General features: G+C 38.0%; 3 protein-coding genes across 3 annotated transcripts; all 3 read left to right on the plus strand.

Moving 5' to 3' along the window:
* The first annotated feature begins 55 nt into the window (after nt 1-55).
* Nucleotides 56-4731, plus strand: pdcd5 (programmed cell death 5). Its single transcript, XM_039611173.1, has 6 exons — nt 56-248; nt 2222-2259; nt 2905-2966; nt 3056-3147; nt 3677-3748; nt 3834-4731. The coding sequence occupies exons 1-6, from the start codon at nt 183-185 to the stop codon at nt 3879-3881; spliced, it is 378 nt and encodes a 125-aa protein (XP_039467107.1). The 5' UTR covers nt 56-182; the 3' UTR covers nt 3882-4731.
* A 430-nt stretch (nt 4732-5161) lies between these two features.
* mvda (mevalonate (diphospho) decarboxylase a) lies at nt 5162-10703 on the plus strand. Its single transcript, XM_031759539.2, has 10 exons — nt 5162-5389; nt 5613-5683; nt 6849-6963; nt 7064-7210; nt 7329-7528; nt 7651-7725; nt 7853-8071; nt 8456-8571; nt 9668-9776; nt 10165-10703. Exons 1-10 carry the CDS (start codon nt 5314-5316, stop codon nt 10243-10245), a joined length of 1209 nt encoding a protein of 402 aa, XP_031615399.1. The 5' UTR covers nt 5162-5313; the 3' UTR covers nt 10246-10703.
* Nucleotides 10704-11069: 366 nt separating this feature from the next.
* LOC116335780 (cytochrome b-245 light chain) lies at nt 11070-14483 on the plus strand. The gene is made up of 6 exons (XM_031759540.2): nt 11070-11245; nt 11453-11522; nt 12953-13027; nt 13115-13198; nt 13339-13420; nt 13832-14483. The coding sequence occupies exons 1-6, from the start codon at nt 11188-11190 to the stop codon at nt 14021-14023; spliced, it is 561 nt and encodes a 186-aa protein (XP_031615400.1). The 5' UTR covers nt 11070-11187; the 3' UTR covers nt 14024-14483.
* The last annotated feature ends 844 nt before the right edge of the window (nt 14484-15327 follow it).

The raw sequence follows: 15327 nt of genomic DNA on the forward strand, positions 1-15327 counted from the left end.
GCACGCCTGCGTGATCCTGACTCTCTGATTGATTGATCGAGCCTGTCGGATCTGTTTTTCTGACGTCGATTATCCCTCCTTTAGTTAGGCAGGGCCTAGCCTGTGGTAGCAGTTTAGTGTGAATTTTACTGCGATACACCATCCCAGTTTTGACTTTTAGGTCAATAATACGGTTATAAAAAATGGCAGACGAAGAATTAGAGGCGATTAGGCGGCAAAGAATGGCGGAACTACAGGCAAAGCAAGGGGTAAGGATCGAAAAGGGACTGGAAAGCATGGTTTCACCCGCCTTATATGGAGATGCTGAGTTCAGTATACTGCTAGCTAGTGTAGCTAAAAAAAAAAAAGCACACCATTGTTCGTCTTAGTTAACTGCCACTTAAGGAATATACACAGCTTACTTAATAAGCCACATGTTTGGTGCTGATTATATTTGCTTCCTCATCTAGATGTGGTAACAGCAGCATAGTGCTAGCTTTGTGTCAGTCAGCGCACACCCCTCTGAAAATCAAAGCGCTGGCTAGTTGGAACAAAATTGACGATTTTTTTTGACTTGCTACTGATGGAGTGGTCCTTGTGGTTCCTCCTTTCTACAGCTAATTTGTGTGTGTGTGTGTGTGTGTGTGTGTGTGTGTGTGTGTGTGTGTGTGTGTATCTAAACTTTGACATTAGCACAGCATGTGAGTAAGCTGCAGCATTTTATGACGTGGTTGGTGAACTGACAGTAGTCTAATACATTGTCATATGTCAGAAATGCGTATTTATACGAATTCACACGCAGTGCAGTGATTAAAACCTGTACAGGCATTAAACAGCCAGCACTCTAGGGTGCTCACGTGTTTGGGTTTGTCATTGTTTTTGAAAATATTTTAGAATAGAATAGAATAATCCTTTAATTGTCCCACAAGGGGGAATTTGGTTGTATCAGCAGCAAAAAAACACACTTATACAAACTTATACAAACAGAACAGGACACAGAACAGAAGCACAATTTTTACATATTTACATCATGGACAATAGTTACCAGAGCAGAGTACAGTACAGTTGTTTAAATTAGCGTACACATAGTGTGCAAACATAGCAGGATACTGAAAGATGTTTAAATAGTTAAGAATATTTAGAATAATTAGAAAAGTGCAGATTGTTTATTGTACCTGTGCATTAAAAAGTAGACATGTAACTTTCAATAAGTTAGTGTATATATAAGCTGAGAAAAGTAATGTGCAAGTTGTAACAGTAGAATTTGTTACAGCGCTGATGTAGACATCTGTGTTTGTTGGGAGCAGTTCTGATTGTACAGTCTGACAGCTGCAGGGAGGAAGGACCTGCGGAAACGCTCCTTCATGCATCTAGGATGCAGCAGTCTGTCACTGAAGCAGCTCTGCAGTTCAGCAACATTTACATGCATGGGGTGGGAGACTCTGTCCATCAGAGATGTTATTTTGGCCAGAGTCCTTCTGTCTCCCACCACCTTTACACTCATAAATTTCTATTTATATGTCTTTTTATGTCTTTTTGACCTCAAAATATACAATGATCACTGGGTTTTAATGCTCAGGCTTGATGATATCCAACTTACCCAAGAAGACTTTAATAGGAACTTTTTAACTGAATGTGCTTATTTAACAAATCTGTCATATGGGTTTTGTTTGTTTGTTGATAGCAGACTAACTTTATTTGTTACAAAATAAATAAAGAACATTCATTGTCTAGAGGACATCATAGGGTACCTACCATAAAAAAATATCCAAAGCAACAAATTTGGGAAATCCACTTTAAACACAACTTGATAAAAGACAAGCCATTATGGTATACTTTGCTATACTGCTTTAAGTAAAATATAGAATTCAAAAGAAAAAAATAAAGAAACTTGAAAACATAACTAAAGAGATTGCTCTCATGCTGCTTCTTGTATCATCAGACCTGGTTTTCCTGATTAGTATCACTTGTGAACACATACCTGCTTTGAAAATGCTTGTACACAATCTTTGGTCTCCCATCTAAGACATTTTCTTGTATGCATGCATTACTAGTTTGAAATATAAACACATTCCAGTTTCATCAAACAATAATTTAACAGTAACTAAGTTACTTTATCAAATTTTCAACATTACCAACATTAAAGTACTGTTTTATTGATGGAATAAAATAAAATGTCTGCCAGTTAGCTGAATGTATAAATAAAATCTGTAATTAATGGTGCTGTCCTGTAAACTTCCAGGAAGGTAATAATCAGCAAGCAGAAGAGGCCAAACAAAGGTACGATGTGTAATTTATCTAAAAAGAAACTACTTTGACTGAGTTTTTCCTGTATACAGTACTTGTACTTGCATAAAGGACTGGGGTTTTTTTGGGGGGACTTGAAAGAACATTTGTGCATGTATTATTTCTTTAGAAAGTACTTTAAAAAACTTTGTTTTAAACAACATGAATCTATTAAGACTAACTGTTCTATAACTTAAGTATCACACTGTTTTTGTAACTGAACGAAAATATTTCCATACAGCAGAAATGTGTGTGTGTATATATAACTTCAATTGAATAAATATATATGTATGTGTGTGTGTGTATATATATATATATATATATATATATATATATATATATATATATATATATATATATATATATACACACCTATTTAATTCAGTCTTATTTATATAGCACCAAGTCACAACAACAGCCACCTCAAGGTGCTTAATATTGTAAGGTAAAGAGCCATTACATTAATACGGAGAAACCCCAACAATTAGATGACCCCCTGTGAGCCAGCACTGAAAGTTTTGATATTATACCAGCTGACCAACCTGGTATTCTTACTACATTTATATAGAAGCTAAGCAGTATCTTTTGTTTTCTTTTAGCTGGTCTCAGTTGACCAATGTAATTGTTTTCTAATTACAGAGAAACAGAAATGAGGAACTCCATATTGGCTCAAGTTCTAGACCAGTCTGCCCGTGCGAGATGTAAGTGTGGTTTCATATTTATCCTTCATCTTAATAAAACTCCTCTTTGGAAATCAATAGTGCTGTCTCATTGTATTTTATTTTTTTAGTGAGCAATCTTGCCTTGGTGAAGCCAGAAAAGGCAAATGCTGTTGAAAACTATCTCATTCAAATGGCTCGTTTTGGAAAGCTGGGAGGAAAGGTAAGAAAGTACAGACATGGGGAAAAAGTTTTCACAGCACTCTCTGCGATCCTTTGGAAAAACTAGATACAGCCCACCATTCCGTATCTTGTAGAAATCATTTTGTCACAACTTTATTTATCAATTTCACCCCCACACTTGTTTACAATGTTTCTACAGTTGCTTTGGGTTTGTGGGCATTCATTTATGCACAGGATTTCAATCAGGTTGAGGTCTAGACTGTGACACAGTCTAACCTTGGAGTGAATTCACTGGACAGATGGTGGCAATTTCTTAACACACCTGGATGCTCCAGACCAGCAAGGTGCCAAAACCTCTGCTTTCAGAGGTGGTCACACTTGCTGACGATCATTTAAGTCCTCCTCAGTTCCTGAGGAAGCAGCAAGAGTGTACTTTGTTTTTCACTATGCATTCCTGTCAAAACTCTTTTTTTTTTCTCAGATGACTTTAACTTTGAATAGTTCTAGCACAACATATTGATTCTTGTATAATGCCAGCAAAGAAATAAACTCATTTCCACTTTTGTCAGATTACAGAATCAGGCTTGATCGAGATCCTAGAAAAAGTCAGTCAGCAGACAGAAAAAAAGACAACTGTTACAGTAAGTTTCTCTGAAATGTCACATACATTTGATTTTTTTCCTGTAATTTATTTGTATTACATTTCTAATATACTTTACCTGACAGTTCAACAGACGGAGGGTGATGGACTCGGATGATGAGGACGACTACTAACTTTCAACAGGAGCTCTGGAATGAGCAACCAAATCAGAGCAGTTGACATGCTTTGCTGGGACTCTGACAGGATCGCTGACTAGTGTGTTCCTGTTAGCTAAACCCTGAGATGCCACACTAGCTTCTGTGTGTCTTTGGAAACTACCAACCAAGATGGAAAACAAGGACATTTGATATTGCAGCATTTGGCAGGATTGTTCAACACAATGTCAAATAACATTTTCTTTTGTAAACTCTTCAATCAAGATGCTACAAATTTCTACTGCTTATCTGACAGCTCATGACACTGTTTGACTCTCCTAGTCCTTCTCAGTAGTTTCCTTTATTTTCACCATGGTTCATGCATTTTCTTCAAACATTAGAAACTAGTTAAAATGCAGAACATACAGATGTTAATGCATTTTATATGGTCTACTCTGTAATTGCAATCTAGGGCTACTATCCCATTAGATGTTATTCTAGGGTTCTTGTTGCTGATGTGTACCTTCAGGGTTCACATATAAGTTAAATGAGCCTTAAATTGAAATATTTGTTCCTTATTAGTGGACTGTTTCTAAAACTGTCCTTCATCATTTAAATGAGTGTTAAATCTTTTTTTTAAGTTTCCAGTTAGAATTTAACACAAATTGTATTCCACTGACTTGAACATCAAATATCACAACATCAATACACAGTAACATCCCCACCATACAAAGGTAGACTGTCAGTCTATGGATGAGGTGGATGATTGATTCTGGACTTTTTTTGCTTTATAAATAAGTTCACATTTTGACTTTAATTTCAGAAGCAGGAGTTAACAGACTGCCAAATGTATCCAACTACTTTTGAAATAAAATGCATGATCTGGAAATGTGTTTTATATTAATATACTTTACTAAATCTCTAGGAAAGTCTGTCCGAAGTCACTGTAGTCACCATACTGACAGAACTACTTTTATCGGTATCGGTACCAATATTGATGTACAATATAAGAAAGCATTTAATGTACCTAAGTTGTTCATTACGTGTCAAATACAATAACTGAGTACCTTTTCAGCACTGGATGCTGCAGCTTTTCTCTATTTCACAATACTAATTTTCTGTCTCTGAGCAGTTATTAAGATTTATAATTCATATATAAAATTGCGTTGAGTTGAATAAACCTTAACGCCGACGATAGGGGTCTGGGTTGGTCTTACGCTTGCCTCATTTTCACACGACCGTGGTCAGATGATTTCCCATTGGCTATTTAGAGTTCAGTACACTCAGTCCGACTCTAATTGGTGCTCGGGTTAGTCACATGTTCATCACTAACCAATCGGGTGAGTCTGCTAGGAAACGCTACAGTAAGGTGCAGGCAGCCACGCTGAGAGTGCTAAACTCGGGGAGAGGTGTTGTACAGTGTGTTTTTAAAACATTCAGGTAGTCTTATTATTGGTTTATATGCAGAGCCATGCCGGAGGAAAGAACTGAGCAGCCACATATAGTTACATGTACCGCTCCAGTGAATATAGCTGTCATTAAATACTGTAAGTATCACCTCGACTTGTGTTTGAGTTAGCATTGTTTTGTTATGGTTGTATCATTTGGACTCAAGGGAAACTGAATCGACAGTGCCTGTGTGTTTAAGTCTGACTGAATATTGGTTATTAAAGGTCTGAATTACTCTCGAGTCTATTTATATTGTATCCTAATATCAGGCTGATGACACCTCGGTTGTGTACTCCTTGTTAAAGCCTTCTTACTTTTCAGGGGGAAAGAGAAATGAAGACTTAATTCTACCCATTAACTCATCTTTGAGCGTCACATTGCATCAAGACCAGGTATGTTAATTAAAACGAAATCCTCACGAAGCCTGTGTCTGTAAAAAAAAAACACTCAGCTTTCTCTATGTTTTCTCATTTCGTCGTGTGTCCCTGTCCAGAGCTGCAGAATAACTGTTGCTGTGGCTGTAAGAGTTCACTTAATGGAGCCAAAGTCTCTATAAAATAGACTGTTAAGAGAATATTATTACATAACATTACTGTTAGGATTAGGATTGCCAGCCAAACTTTAAATATTTATCTGGTGTTTTAGTATTATTTGTAGTGTGACCACAGCTATATTAAACTTTACCTGTCAACATCTATTAGATATTCTACTAAAAGAATATTGGGGAAAAAAGTATTGTGACTCTGTGGAAGAAATTCTCTGTTACTCAGATTACAGACAAATAACATCACTTTTGCACTGTCCCGTTAAACTGGGATACACAGACATACACTGTGTTTTGTGCTTTTCACATGTCTCCAGGGTTCACGTTGGACATTATGTTATATTAGTAATAACATACACTACTACATACAGCACCATTATTTCTCTAGTTTCTCTTTTTCTCTTCTTTGCATGTTTGCTGCTTTTTTGTTCTGTTCTCTGTCAAGTTTTGTCAGTTCTTTGGTCCTTTTTGAAGAACACACTGCACACCCATGATGAGATATGCTTTTGGCAAATAACGCTTTGGGAATCATCTTGTTGGTGCAAAGATAATTTTTTATATTTTATGTACCTTTACCTAAAGAAATAAGGAAAATGTTTTGGAACGGGCTGTTAGTAACAAAGTTCTTAAAGATACAATTTAAAATTGGTTTGGCTAATTTGTCTGTTATGTATGGACATAACACTGGTTCATCCCTTGAGTTAGGTGCCTTTTTTATGCTTGAGTGATTGATAGATCGGTTTTAAGTGGCTTAATAAACAAAAACAGATCTCTCTAAAAGTGGTCAGATACAAGGACTGGACAGAAAATGTGTATAAAAGCATCCAATGTCCAAAGTAAAACTTTGAAAGAACTTCAGAATTCCTGGAGAACTATTGCTCACGAGCACTCTTAAAAAACTACAAAAAGGTCTGGCTTCTTGGAAACAGAAAAAAGGGAGGGTTGGTTCAAGATTTTTGCACACCACTGTAAATGCAGCTTGATACAGACGTACCTTCCTTTTTTCTGTTTAGCTGAAAACAACCACTACAGTTGCAACCAGCAGATCATTTCAGGAGGATCGAATATGGCTCAATGGTAAAGAGGAGGACATAACCCATCCCAGACTGCAGTCCTGTCTGAGGGAGAGTGAGTGTTGTGCATTATATTTGTAAAATACAGCAGACAGAAAGGAGTGCATACTACAATGTAGTTTTCTTCTTTCTTTTTTTTTTTGCTTTATACTTAGTTCGACGATTGGCACGGAAAAGGCGTAATGACGGAGACTCTGGTGTGGATTCAGCTAGTTTGTCACACAAAGTCCACATTTGCTCAGTTAACAATTTCCCCACTGCTGCTGGACTCGCCTCTTCAGCAGCTGGGTTTGCTTGCCTGGGTGAGCTTGTCTGTGCTATAATTCACTTTTGCTAACATCTCCTTCTCCATCTTTCTTATAGTTGATATTGCTTCACTTAGTCCCAGTGTCTTTTTTTCCCGAATGTTCTGTGGTGCAGTTTACACTCTGGCTCGGGTGTTTGGAGTAGAAGGAGAGTTGTCTGGGATTGCTCGTCAAGGCTCAGGCAGCGCATGCCGGAGCATGTATGGAGGTTTCGTCCAGTGGATCATGGGAAACAAAGAGGATGGGAAGGACAGTTTAGCCCAGCAGGTGGAGCCAGAGACTCACTGGCCTGAGCTCAGAATCCTCGTACTAGTGGTAGGTCTGATTGTGGGTATAGGAGAGTGACACTAAATAAGTGTAAATAATGCTGATGAATTTGCGCTTTTACAAATGCAGGAATGCAAAAGTTACATCGATTTGATGCACTTCTGTCACAGGCCAGTGCAGAGCGGAAGCCAGTTGGCAGCACCTCTGGAATGCAAACCAGTGTAAAAACAAGCTGCCTATTAAAGGTTTGTTCACCCTATACTGCAAATGTCAGAATTTTAATGTATATCGATTGGCACTTTATTTAAACCCAACTCACTAATACAACACATTTCTGACTGTCATACCTGTGTCTGTGTGCGTCTGCGTTAGCACCGCGCTGAATCTGTCGTCCCGGGCCGGATGGTAGAGATGACTGAAGCAATACGAAAAAAGGACTTTGCTGCATTTGCTGAACTAACCATGAAGGATAGTAACCAGTTTCATGCCACCTGCCTCGACACGTACCCCCCTATCTTCTACCTCAATCATGTTTCACAACAGATCATCAGCTTGGTCCATCGTTACAACAAGCATTACGGGGAGACGAGGGTGAGCAGCTTTTACAGTGGTGTTATGGGAGAAATATCTGAGCAGGAACTTTATTCCTTTATACATATTTGTACTTCCATTCACTTAATTACATTTTATTTTATTGTTTTTCCATGAAATTGATTTTTCTTAACCACTCATCCAACTTGGGGTCACAGGTGCCTGTCCCAGCTGATATATGGTAAATGGCCTGTATTTGTATAACGCCTTACTAGTCCCTAAGGACCCCAAAGCGAGAGTTTAGTTTAACAGTGGACATGTTGCCAGTCCATCACTTAACACCATACCACGCTTTCACTGAAATAAAGAAAACTTACATTTCCTCATGGACAGGAAAATCTCCTTCCTTCTGCAATAGTCACATTCTGTTTATTATCTTTACAGGTAGCCTACACTTTTGATGCAGGGCCCAATGCTGTGATCTTCACTTTACAGCAGCATGTTCCTGAGTTTGTGCACGTGGTTCAACATTTCTTTCCCCCAGAAACCAACGGAGCAGAGTAAGTTGAAGGATGTTAAGCTCATTACCTTTAAAATCCTTCCATAGCAATTAATTAATCCTGAAAAATCAACATTTAAATGCAAATATAGATATATACAGTGGAAAGTATTAGGTCTTTTCATGTAATCTAAAACTGATGAATGAGACCTTTTGCCCATTAACCTACTCTGAAATCTGTGAAAGTGAAACTTCTTTTGGTTTGTTAAAAATCAAGAACTGAAATCAGTCGTTACCAGAGTGTTTAAACCCTTTGCTGTTGCATTCAACATTTTGGTCAGGTGCATCCTGTTTGCTTTAATTATCTTTGACACATGTTTACAACATGACTGTGGAAAGCTAAATGATTTAAGCACAGTTTACCAAGGCATGTGCCCGTAAAGAAAGTCTAACAAATCATATTGCATTAAGGCCCGAAGTCCAGGAAACTCTCTACAAACTGACCATAAAACTGTGGTCAAGAACACCATTTCTGAGGTTTTGAGTGTTCCCAAAAGTGCAGTGTACTCAGTAGATTAACATGTCTAAAAGGTATTTACCAGAAGTTACCTTGCCATCTAACCAAAATAAGTGATCAAACAAGAAGGGTCTTATTCAGTGAGACTGCTCTGACTGATCTTCAGAGGTCTTCAAGTTTTGAAAACCTGCTGGAACGACACCCAACTCACTGGTACAATGATCCACACACTTAACTCCCTGGACAGAACACTATTTCTGGCTAATACCAGGCACTGCTTATTATCTTGCTGAAGGCAAGTGAATCAGGGTGCTTGCATACTATTGGGGTATTTCTCCAAAGAAGGGACATGAAGATGGAGGGATGTAAGAATTCAGAAAGGGATCATGAAGATAACCTGCTTCAAAATGCATGCAACCTGAAAACACAGAAATAGCTTGAGCTAGAAACAGCCTGCCTAGAAAAATAAATCTAGAGAAATGTCTATGAAGATCTGAACCTGCAAATGCTGCTAAATGGACATCCACAAAGGACTTAATCTTGCATCTGTGTAATGTTTTACTTTTGTACTTTTGCTTATTAATATTGACCTTCAGTCTCTTTTAAAATGTGTCATTAAGTGCTTCTTTCTTCTCTGCAGCTTTATTAAGGGTCTTCCAGTCAACTGTGCTTCTCTTTCTGAGGAGCTGAAGCAAGGTATTGGTCTGGAACCCATGCCAAAGGGAATAAACTACATAATTAGTACTAAGGTATTCACTCATATTTACCCGCACAAGCAATTACTCCAACTTTGTATTATAGGCTTACTTTAAACAGAAGCTAAAAGATACAGAGGTTTTAGATTTGAATGTCTTGATCCATCTTAACTGCACAAGACTGCAGTGATGTGTCTGCTGTAGGATTGCACGAAGGGTCAGATGTGTCTTTACAAAACCTTTCAACATGCTGTTACGAAACATTGTCTTGCATTGTTCCATTTAACTAGCACAAGAGTTATCTGAATCTTTGACCAGTGAGTGCTTCATTTGAAAAGCTAATGTTTCCTAGAGGCAAGAATAAATGTAAAAATTTAAAGCTGTGAACACTCATGAAACAAATAATTAATCTGTCATTTCATCTTCTTGTATTGCCTTCAAGGCTGGACCAGGCCCGTGTGTTGTAGAGGATCCCACTCAGCAGCTGCTTTCATCTGATGGTTTTCCCAAGAAAATGATGTGATTTCCTCCTGCAGCGAGTTCTACTGAGCAATAGGAAAGCCAATGTGACTTAGTTGCATATAACTTTTATCGCAGCAATACCAGACACCTTCCTCACAACAGCAGAAGATGATACGTCTCCCTTTAAATTTTTAACTGTCCTGTTTGGTCTCTTTTCTTATCATCATTACTCCTTTGTGCTCTTTCATAGCTTTAATCATTTCTGTGTATCTGCAGGTAAACACTGATACTGCCTCGACTCTCTGGTAGTAAATAAGTGGAAACTCTTGCAGTGAGCAATGCACTGAGTCATAAATACAGATCAGACTGGAGCCCAGAGCTGACCCATTGTTCTGTCTGATCGAATTATTGTGTGTACAGTTTTCTTGTTTCTTCTTGTTAATCACCATTTCCGACCAACAGTGCATATTTAATTCATGTCAATTTTATGGCACACAATAAAATATATTTTGGTCAAGATTTCATTTGTTGTTTATGATTTTTGTCATTCCATCATCTGATTCTCATCCAGATGAGAAAATAATTATCTATTCAATCTCAGAACTTTAAAAGATTAACTCATAATTCTGGTAAAGAAGCAGCAGAAAGGACAGCAAATAATGGAAAAGGAAAAAAAATCTTTGACAAATTCCGGTAACCTAAGAATCACCGCCACAGTCAACAATCAGAGTGTGTATATCTTGCGATAAAGCCGGTCTTTCTTTTCCTTGTGTTACCTGGCAGGAGTTTTCGGTTCTTCCTCTTTCGCTGCTGCATTTTTTCGGAAATGACGCTTGAAATAGGGATTGGCTAAGGCAGAACAAGCCTCGCCCTCTGACCTGCCCACCTGCACCCCTCAAATCTCGTAAATACATTTTTCTTCCTTGTAGAAACCATTATCACCGTCGGTAATCCACGCCGGAGGAGCTCCAGGAGGCTGCAGAGCTGCTGTTAGGTTAACATAATGGGGAAGATTGAGTGGGCGATGTGGGCTAATGAGCAGGCTTTGGCGTCGGGTCTAAGTGAGTATGAAAACTTTATTATTATGGGGGTTATTTAGCATGTTTCTTATTGTCTTATTCGGTTACATGAGCGGTACTTTTAGCCTCTTGTCTAGTTCATTTACAGAGTATTTCTGACAGCATAATAAAGCACAGTTTACCATCTCTGTGTGTGCAGTCTGCAGGAGTGTATTTTTTAAATCTTATCTTCCTGTTTTCTTCTTTCAGTTCTCCTCACAGGAGGGATCGTAGGCGTTGCTGGACAGTTCAGAGGGTGGCAGTTTGCTGCTTATGCAGTGTATCCTTTATTTTCTGTTGTATTTTTTATTGTGTCTGAATTTTGGCTTATTAAGCCTTTTCTATGTTGTAGAAATAATAACATGCTAAATAGGATTTTATTTGTGGGGTTTTTTTGTTCTTGGGGTTTTTTGTTTTTGTTTATTTTACCAGTAATTTAATGCATACAGGAAGTTCAAATACTTATAACATGTAAATACATTATAGGCTACACAGCTAATACTAGAGCCTTTGGTATTCTAGTCTGTATTGACGTGATAGAACAGGTGATGTGATTCATCTGTCCTCCACTACACCTTAAACAGACTCTGTAGGATTGAGGTGTGGTGATTGTGGAGGCCATTTTAAGTTCAAGAAACCAGTCTGAGACTGCGTAGTGCACTGCCCAAGTGAAATGAGCATTTACAGTGTAGTCATGGAGGGACACATATGCTTATCAACAATACTCAGAAAGGCTGTTACATTCAAATTATACTGAAACAGTAACGATTCTTCAATTGCTACGCCAAATTTTGACCCCACCATCTGAATGCTGCAGAAAGAGGGTCATTGCCAATCAACCAGGCAACATTGTTTTCCAACCATGCATGCCCATTGTGGGCTCAGTTTCCTTTTCCTAGCTGCACAAATTGCAGCCTGTGTGGTCTAAAGCTGCTGATGACCATTTGCTTTTTTTGACAGATTTTGTGCTCAGAGATCCTCCTCTACACAACATGTGATTTTAGTTTTTATTGCATTGCTGCTCGATCAGTGCAGCTATCCCTCTCCTATCTTTATCATCAGGAAGTGTTTTCGCAGCTCAGTGGGTGAATTTTCTTTCTCTCTAAGGCTTATTTAAATTATTATATGTCAAAATGCATTTTGTTCCTGCCTCATAAGTGACTGAATTGGTGTTTTTATTGACAAGCAGTTGAACGAGTGTTATTAATACAATGACCGTCAAATGTTTATGATGCATCACACAGTATGTTAAGCACAACTATGCAGCAAGTTAACATCAAACCTGACCAAATGTTCTAGTGTTATGGATTTAACCGACGCTGTGCTTAGCAATGTTCACACTGACATGCAAGAACGTTATTTCTTTTTATTCATTAATGGCAAAAATACAACGTGGGAAAGTACTTTCTTTTCTCCCTCAGTAGCTATTCTTATGAAATAATGGAGATATTCTCTTTTGTATTAGGAACAATCCTCTCATTCATTATTGTCTTTGCCTGCTGAACCTGCTCAGCGTCACCAGTGTTTATCTTAATTTCACTTCTCAGACTTATCTCAGTGAGCATTCTTATCTGACTTCTTTTGGTCCGGTTTAGTTACTGCACTGTGTTTACTGATGATGATATATTGTTTCTGTTTTTGCGTCTGTGTGACACTTTGCATGCAAATAAAGAACATTATTTTAAAGAAAACACCTTGACAGATAACTAGTGCTGCCGGGGTGTTTGTGTGTCTACTTGAGTATCCCAGAAGCAAGAGGGCCAAGGGCACGAGCGTGGAGAGAACGTAAGCAAACACTGTTCGTTTGGATGTGCGCTGGACTTTAATGGACAAGTTCTAAGTCACTCATCATTGTGTCTTAATTTCTCTCAGGGGCCAGTACTGCTTCACTGTGTGTGTAAAAGCCTTTGGACCACTCACCAGGAACTACTATGTCAGGGCATTTTTACATGCTGCGTGAGTTCATTATCTCAGCCACAGTCTTTGCCAAACAGCATTCCTGTCACTGTCGATTAGTCAAGGATTATGACTTGTTTTCTTTAGTCTTTTGTCTTCAAAATCCATTTGTTTTTGTTTTTGATTGTTTTTATCCTCAGTATCTGTGTACCTGGAGGTTTTATGCTTGCCACTGTTCTCGGATGTGTCTGCCTTGGCATTGCCAGCCTCATCTACCTTGCAGTAAGTTTGCAGCTTTTTAACCTATTTATTTTTCTTCTATCCAGCAAGTTAAATAACTTTTTGATAAAGTTGTTAACTGAAGCAGGAACTAGCCAGTTGGTGGAAACAAGGAAATAGCAACAAGGAAGAGGTTGTTTCGTTACTGGCACCTCTGTTGAAAGATGGCCGTGTAGTTATGAAATCTGAACAGTTAGGGGTGTGACTGAATTCCTCTACACCTTTGTGGATTTTGAAGCTTTCGAGGTTGCACTGTTTATTTTTACATTCTCTAAACTACTGTGAGAGTCAAAGATAAGGACCAGTAATAATAATCTTCCTGATTTTCAGTAACAGTACAGTAACTTTCAGTCATGCTTAACTTAATCATGCACAAGCCAGTCATTGTTGATTTGTCATCTTCTTGCTTTGTAGGCCGCTATACGAGGCGAGCATTGGGAGCCCATTCTTCCACGGAAGGAGATCCGAAAACCAGTTGGAGAGAGCATCAAGAATCCTCCTCAGAATCCACCACCAAGACCTCCTCCAGAGATGCGCAGGAAACAAGCAGGCGATCTTGAAAAATCAGCCTATGACAACCCCATGTCTGTTACTGATGATGAATAATCAGTATAGCTTCAATCCATAACCAGTTACAGTTGGAGCTCTGGATGAACAAAGTTTTTCTAAAGTTTAGTGTTTCTATTGACCGGGCAACAAGTTAGACACACACCTCCTTACCTCAACTTGGAGAAAAATGTGAGGAATAAATGAAGGAAATAATTTGTTCAATGAAGAAAGAAAAATCAGACAACAGAATATAAATGTAAACACTGTAGCTACTAAGTGTCATCCGCTAGCAATCATTGTCAATTTGTTTTACGTTGCTCTGCATCCACAATAGTTACACTGTGTTCTTAACCCTTTACGTATTTCATAAAAAGCAGCTGATTCCAATGCTGTTTAATAGGAATAAATGGACCTGCTGTTTTTGACTGTATCTGGCTGATATTAAGCCATTTATTAAACTTTTTGTTCGCATTTTCAATGTGTTGTAAATAAACTCTTTTTATCCTTTGACTCATTATGTGTTGTAGGCGTGTTCTTTAAATCTGCATTCTACAAGGTTTCTCTGGTAAATTATTTTAAGCAATGCAACTTCCCCATTTCGCAAACGTACACAATTTCAATATGTCAGAGTTTCCCTTTCTTGTCTCAGCTGTTTCTTCTGCATTTTTGTCACATTGCCATCAATTGTTAGCTTACAATGGAAAAAAAAATCTTAGGATCATTCATTAGGTTTAGGTGCTTGTTGTCAGACAAGTTCTGCATGTATTGTCTTTTGTTACTGCTCAACTTTGTGTGTGTGTGTGTGTGTGTGTGTGTGTATGTGTGTGTGTGTGTGTGTGTGTCACAGCTGACCTGTCAGGCAGCTGGTTATCGCTATAAATAGACATCTGCTTATGAATAATGCATACTGTCAGATGATAATCCATGGGTTTTGTGGATTCTCTGTGGAAACCACAGTAGTACAGTTGTGCTTCTTTTTAGTTTGGGGCCTAACACCAATGTACAGCATTTGATCTATTTAAAAGAGGCATTTTTAATTTATGTGTTGTATATGATCGTTTTTTAAAATAATCATCAAGACAATATGATTCATATTCAAATTAATGTCCTTAAATCTTCGTATTTTCACGTTTTTTTTATGCGGATAGAAAAGTTGTCTGTCTTGTTTAAAAAGTAGGTTAATTTTGCCACCTCCTGTTCGACGAGAGAACTACAAACAGACTGCAGTGAGAAGTTGTGCTCCATGAGATGTTGATTCAAAGGCACACTAAGACTAGTTTTAAAATAAATTTCGATGATTCATTTGTTATTTTTGAAATTATTTAAAAGAAATTATAAACAACTGAGCTTAATTGTAATGT

The sequence above is a fragment of the Oreochromis aureus genome, linkage group 1, assembly GCF_013358895.1.
Source record: "Oreochromis aureus strain Israel breed Guangdong linkage group 1, ZZ_aureus, whole genome shotgun sequence".
In the NCBI taxonomy this organism is placed as follows: Eukaryota; Metazoa; Chordata; class Actinopteri; order Cichliformes; family Cichlidae; genus Oreochromis; species Oreochromis aureus.

Coding starts and splice junctions, on each gene's coding strand:
- pdcd5 (XM_039611173.1), top strand. CDS start 183: ATGGCAGACGAAGAATTAGAGGCGATTAGGCGGCAAAGAATGGCGGAA. Junction 2,260..2,904: donor GCAGAAGAGGCCAAACAAAG/GTACGATGTGTA, acceptor TTCTAATTACAG/AGAAACAGAAATGAGGAACT. Junction 3,749..3,833: donor AAAAAAAGACAACTGTTACA/GTAAGTTTCTCT, acceptor TTTACCTGACAG/TTCAACAGACGGAGGGTGAT.
- mvda (XM_031759539.2), top strand. CDS start 5,314: ATGCCGGAGGAAAGAACTGAGCAGCCACATATAGTTACATGTACCGCT. Junction 7,211..7,328: donor AGCTGGGTTTGCTTGCCTGG/GTGAGCTTGTCT, acceptor TCTGTGGTGCAG/TTTACACTCTGGCTCGGGTG. Junction 8,072..8,455: donor AGCATTACGGGGAGACGAGG/GTGAGCAGCTTT, acceptor TTATCTTTACAG/GTAGCCTACACTTTTGATGC.
- LOC116335780 (XM_031759540.2), top strand. CDS start 11,188: ATGGGGAAGATTGAGTGGGCGATGTGGGCTAATGAGCAGGCTTTGGCG. Junction 13,028..13,114: donor GGCACGAGCGTGGAGAGAAC/GTAAGCAAACAC, acceptor AATTTCTCTCAG/GGGCCAGTACTGCTTCACTG. Junction 13,421..13,831: donor CCAGCCTCATCTACCTTGCA/GTAAGTTTGCAG, acceptor CTTGCTTTGTAG/GCCGCTATACGAGGCGAGCA.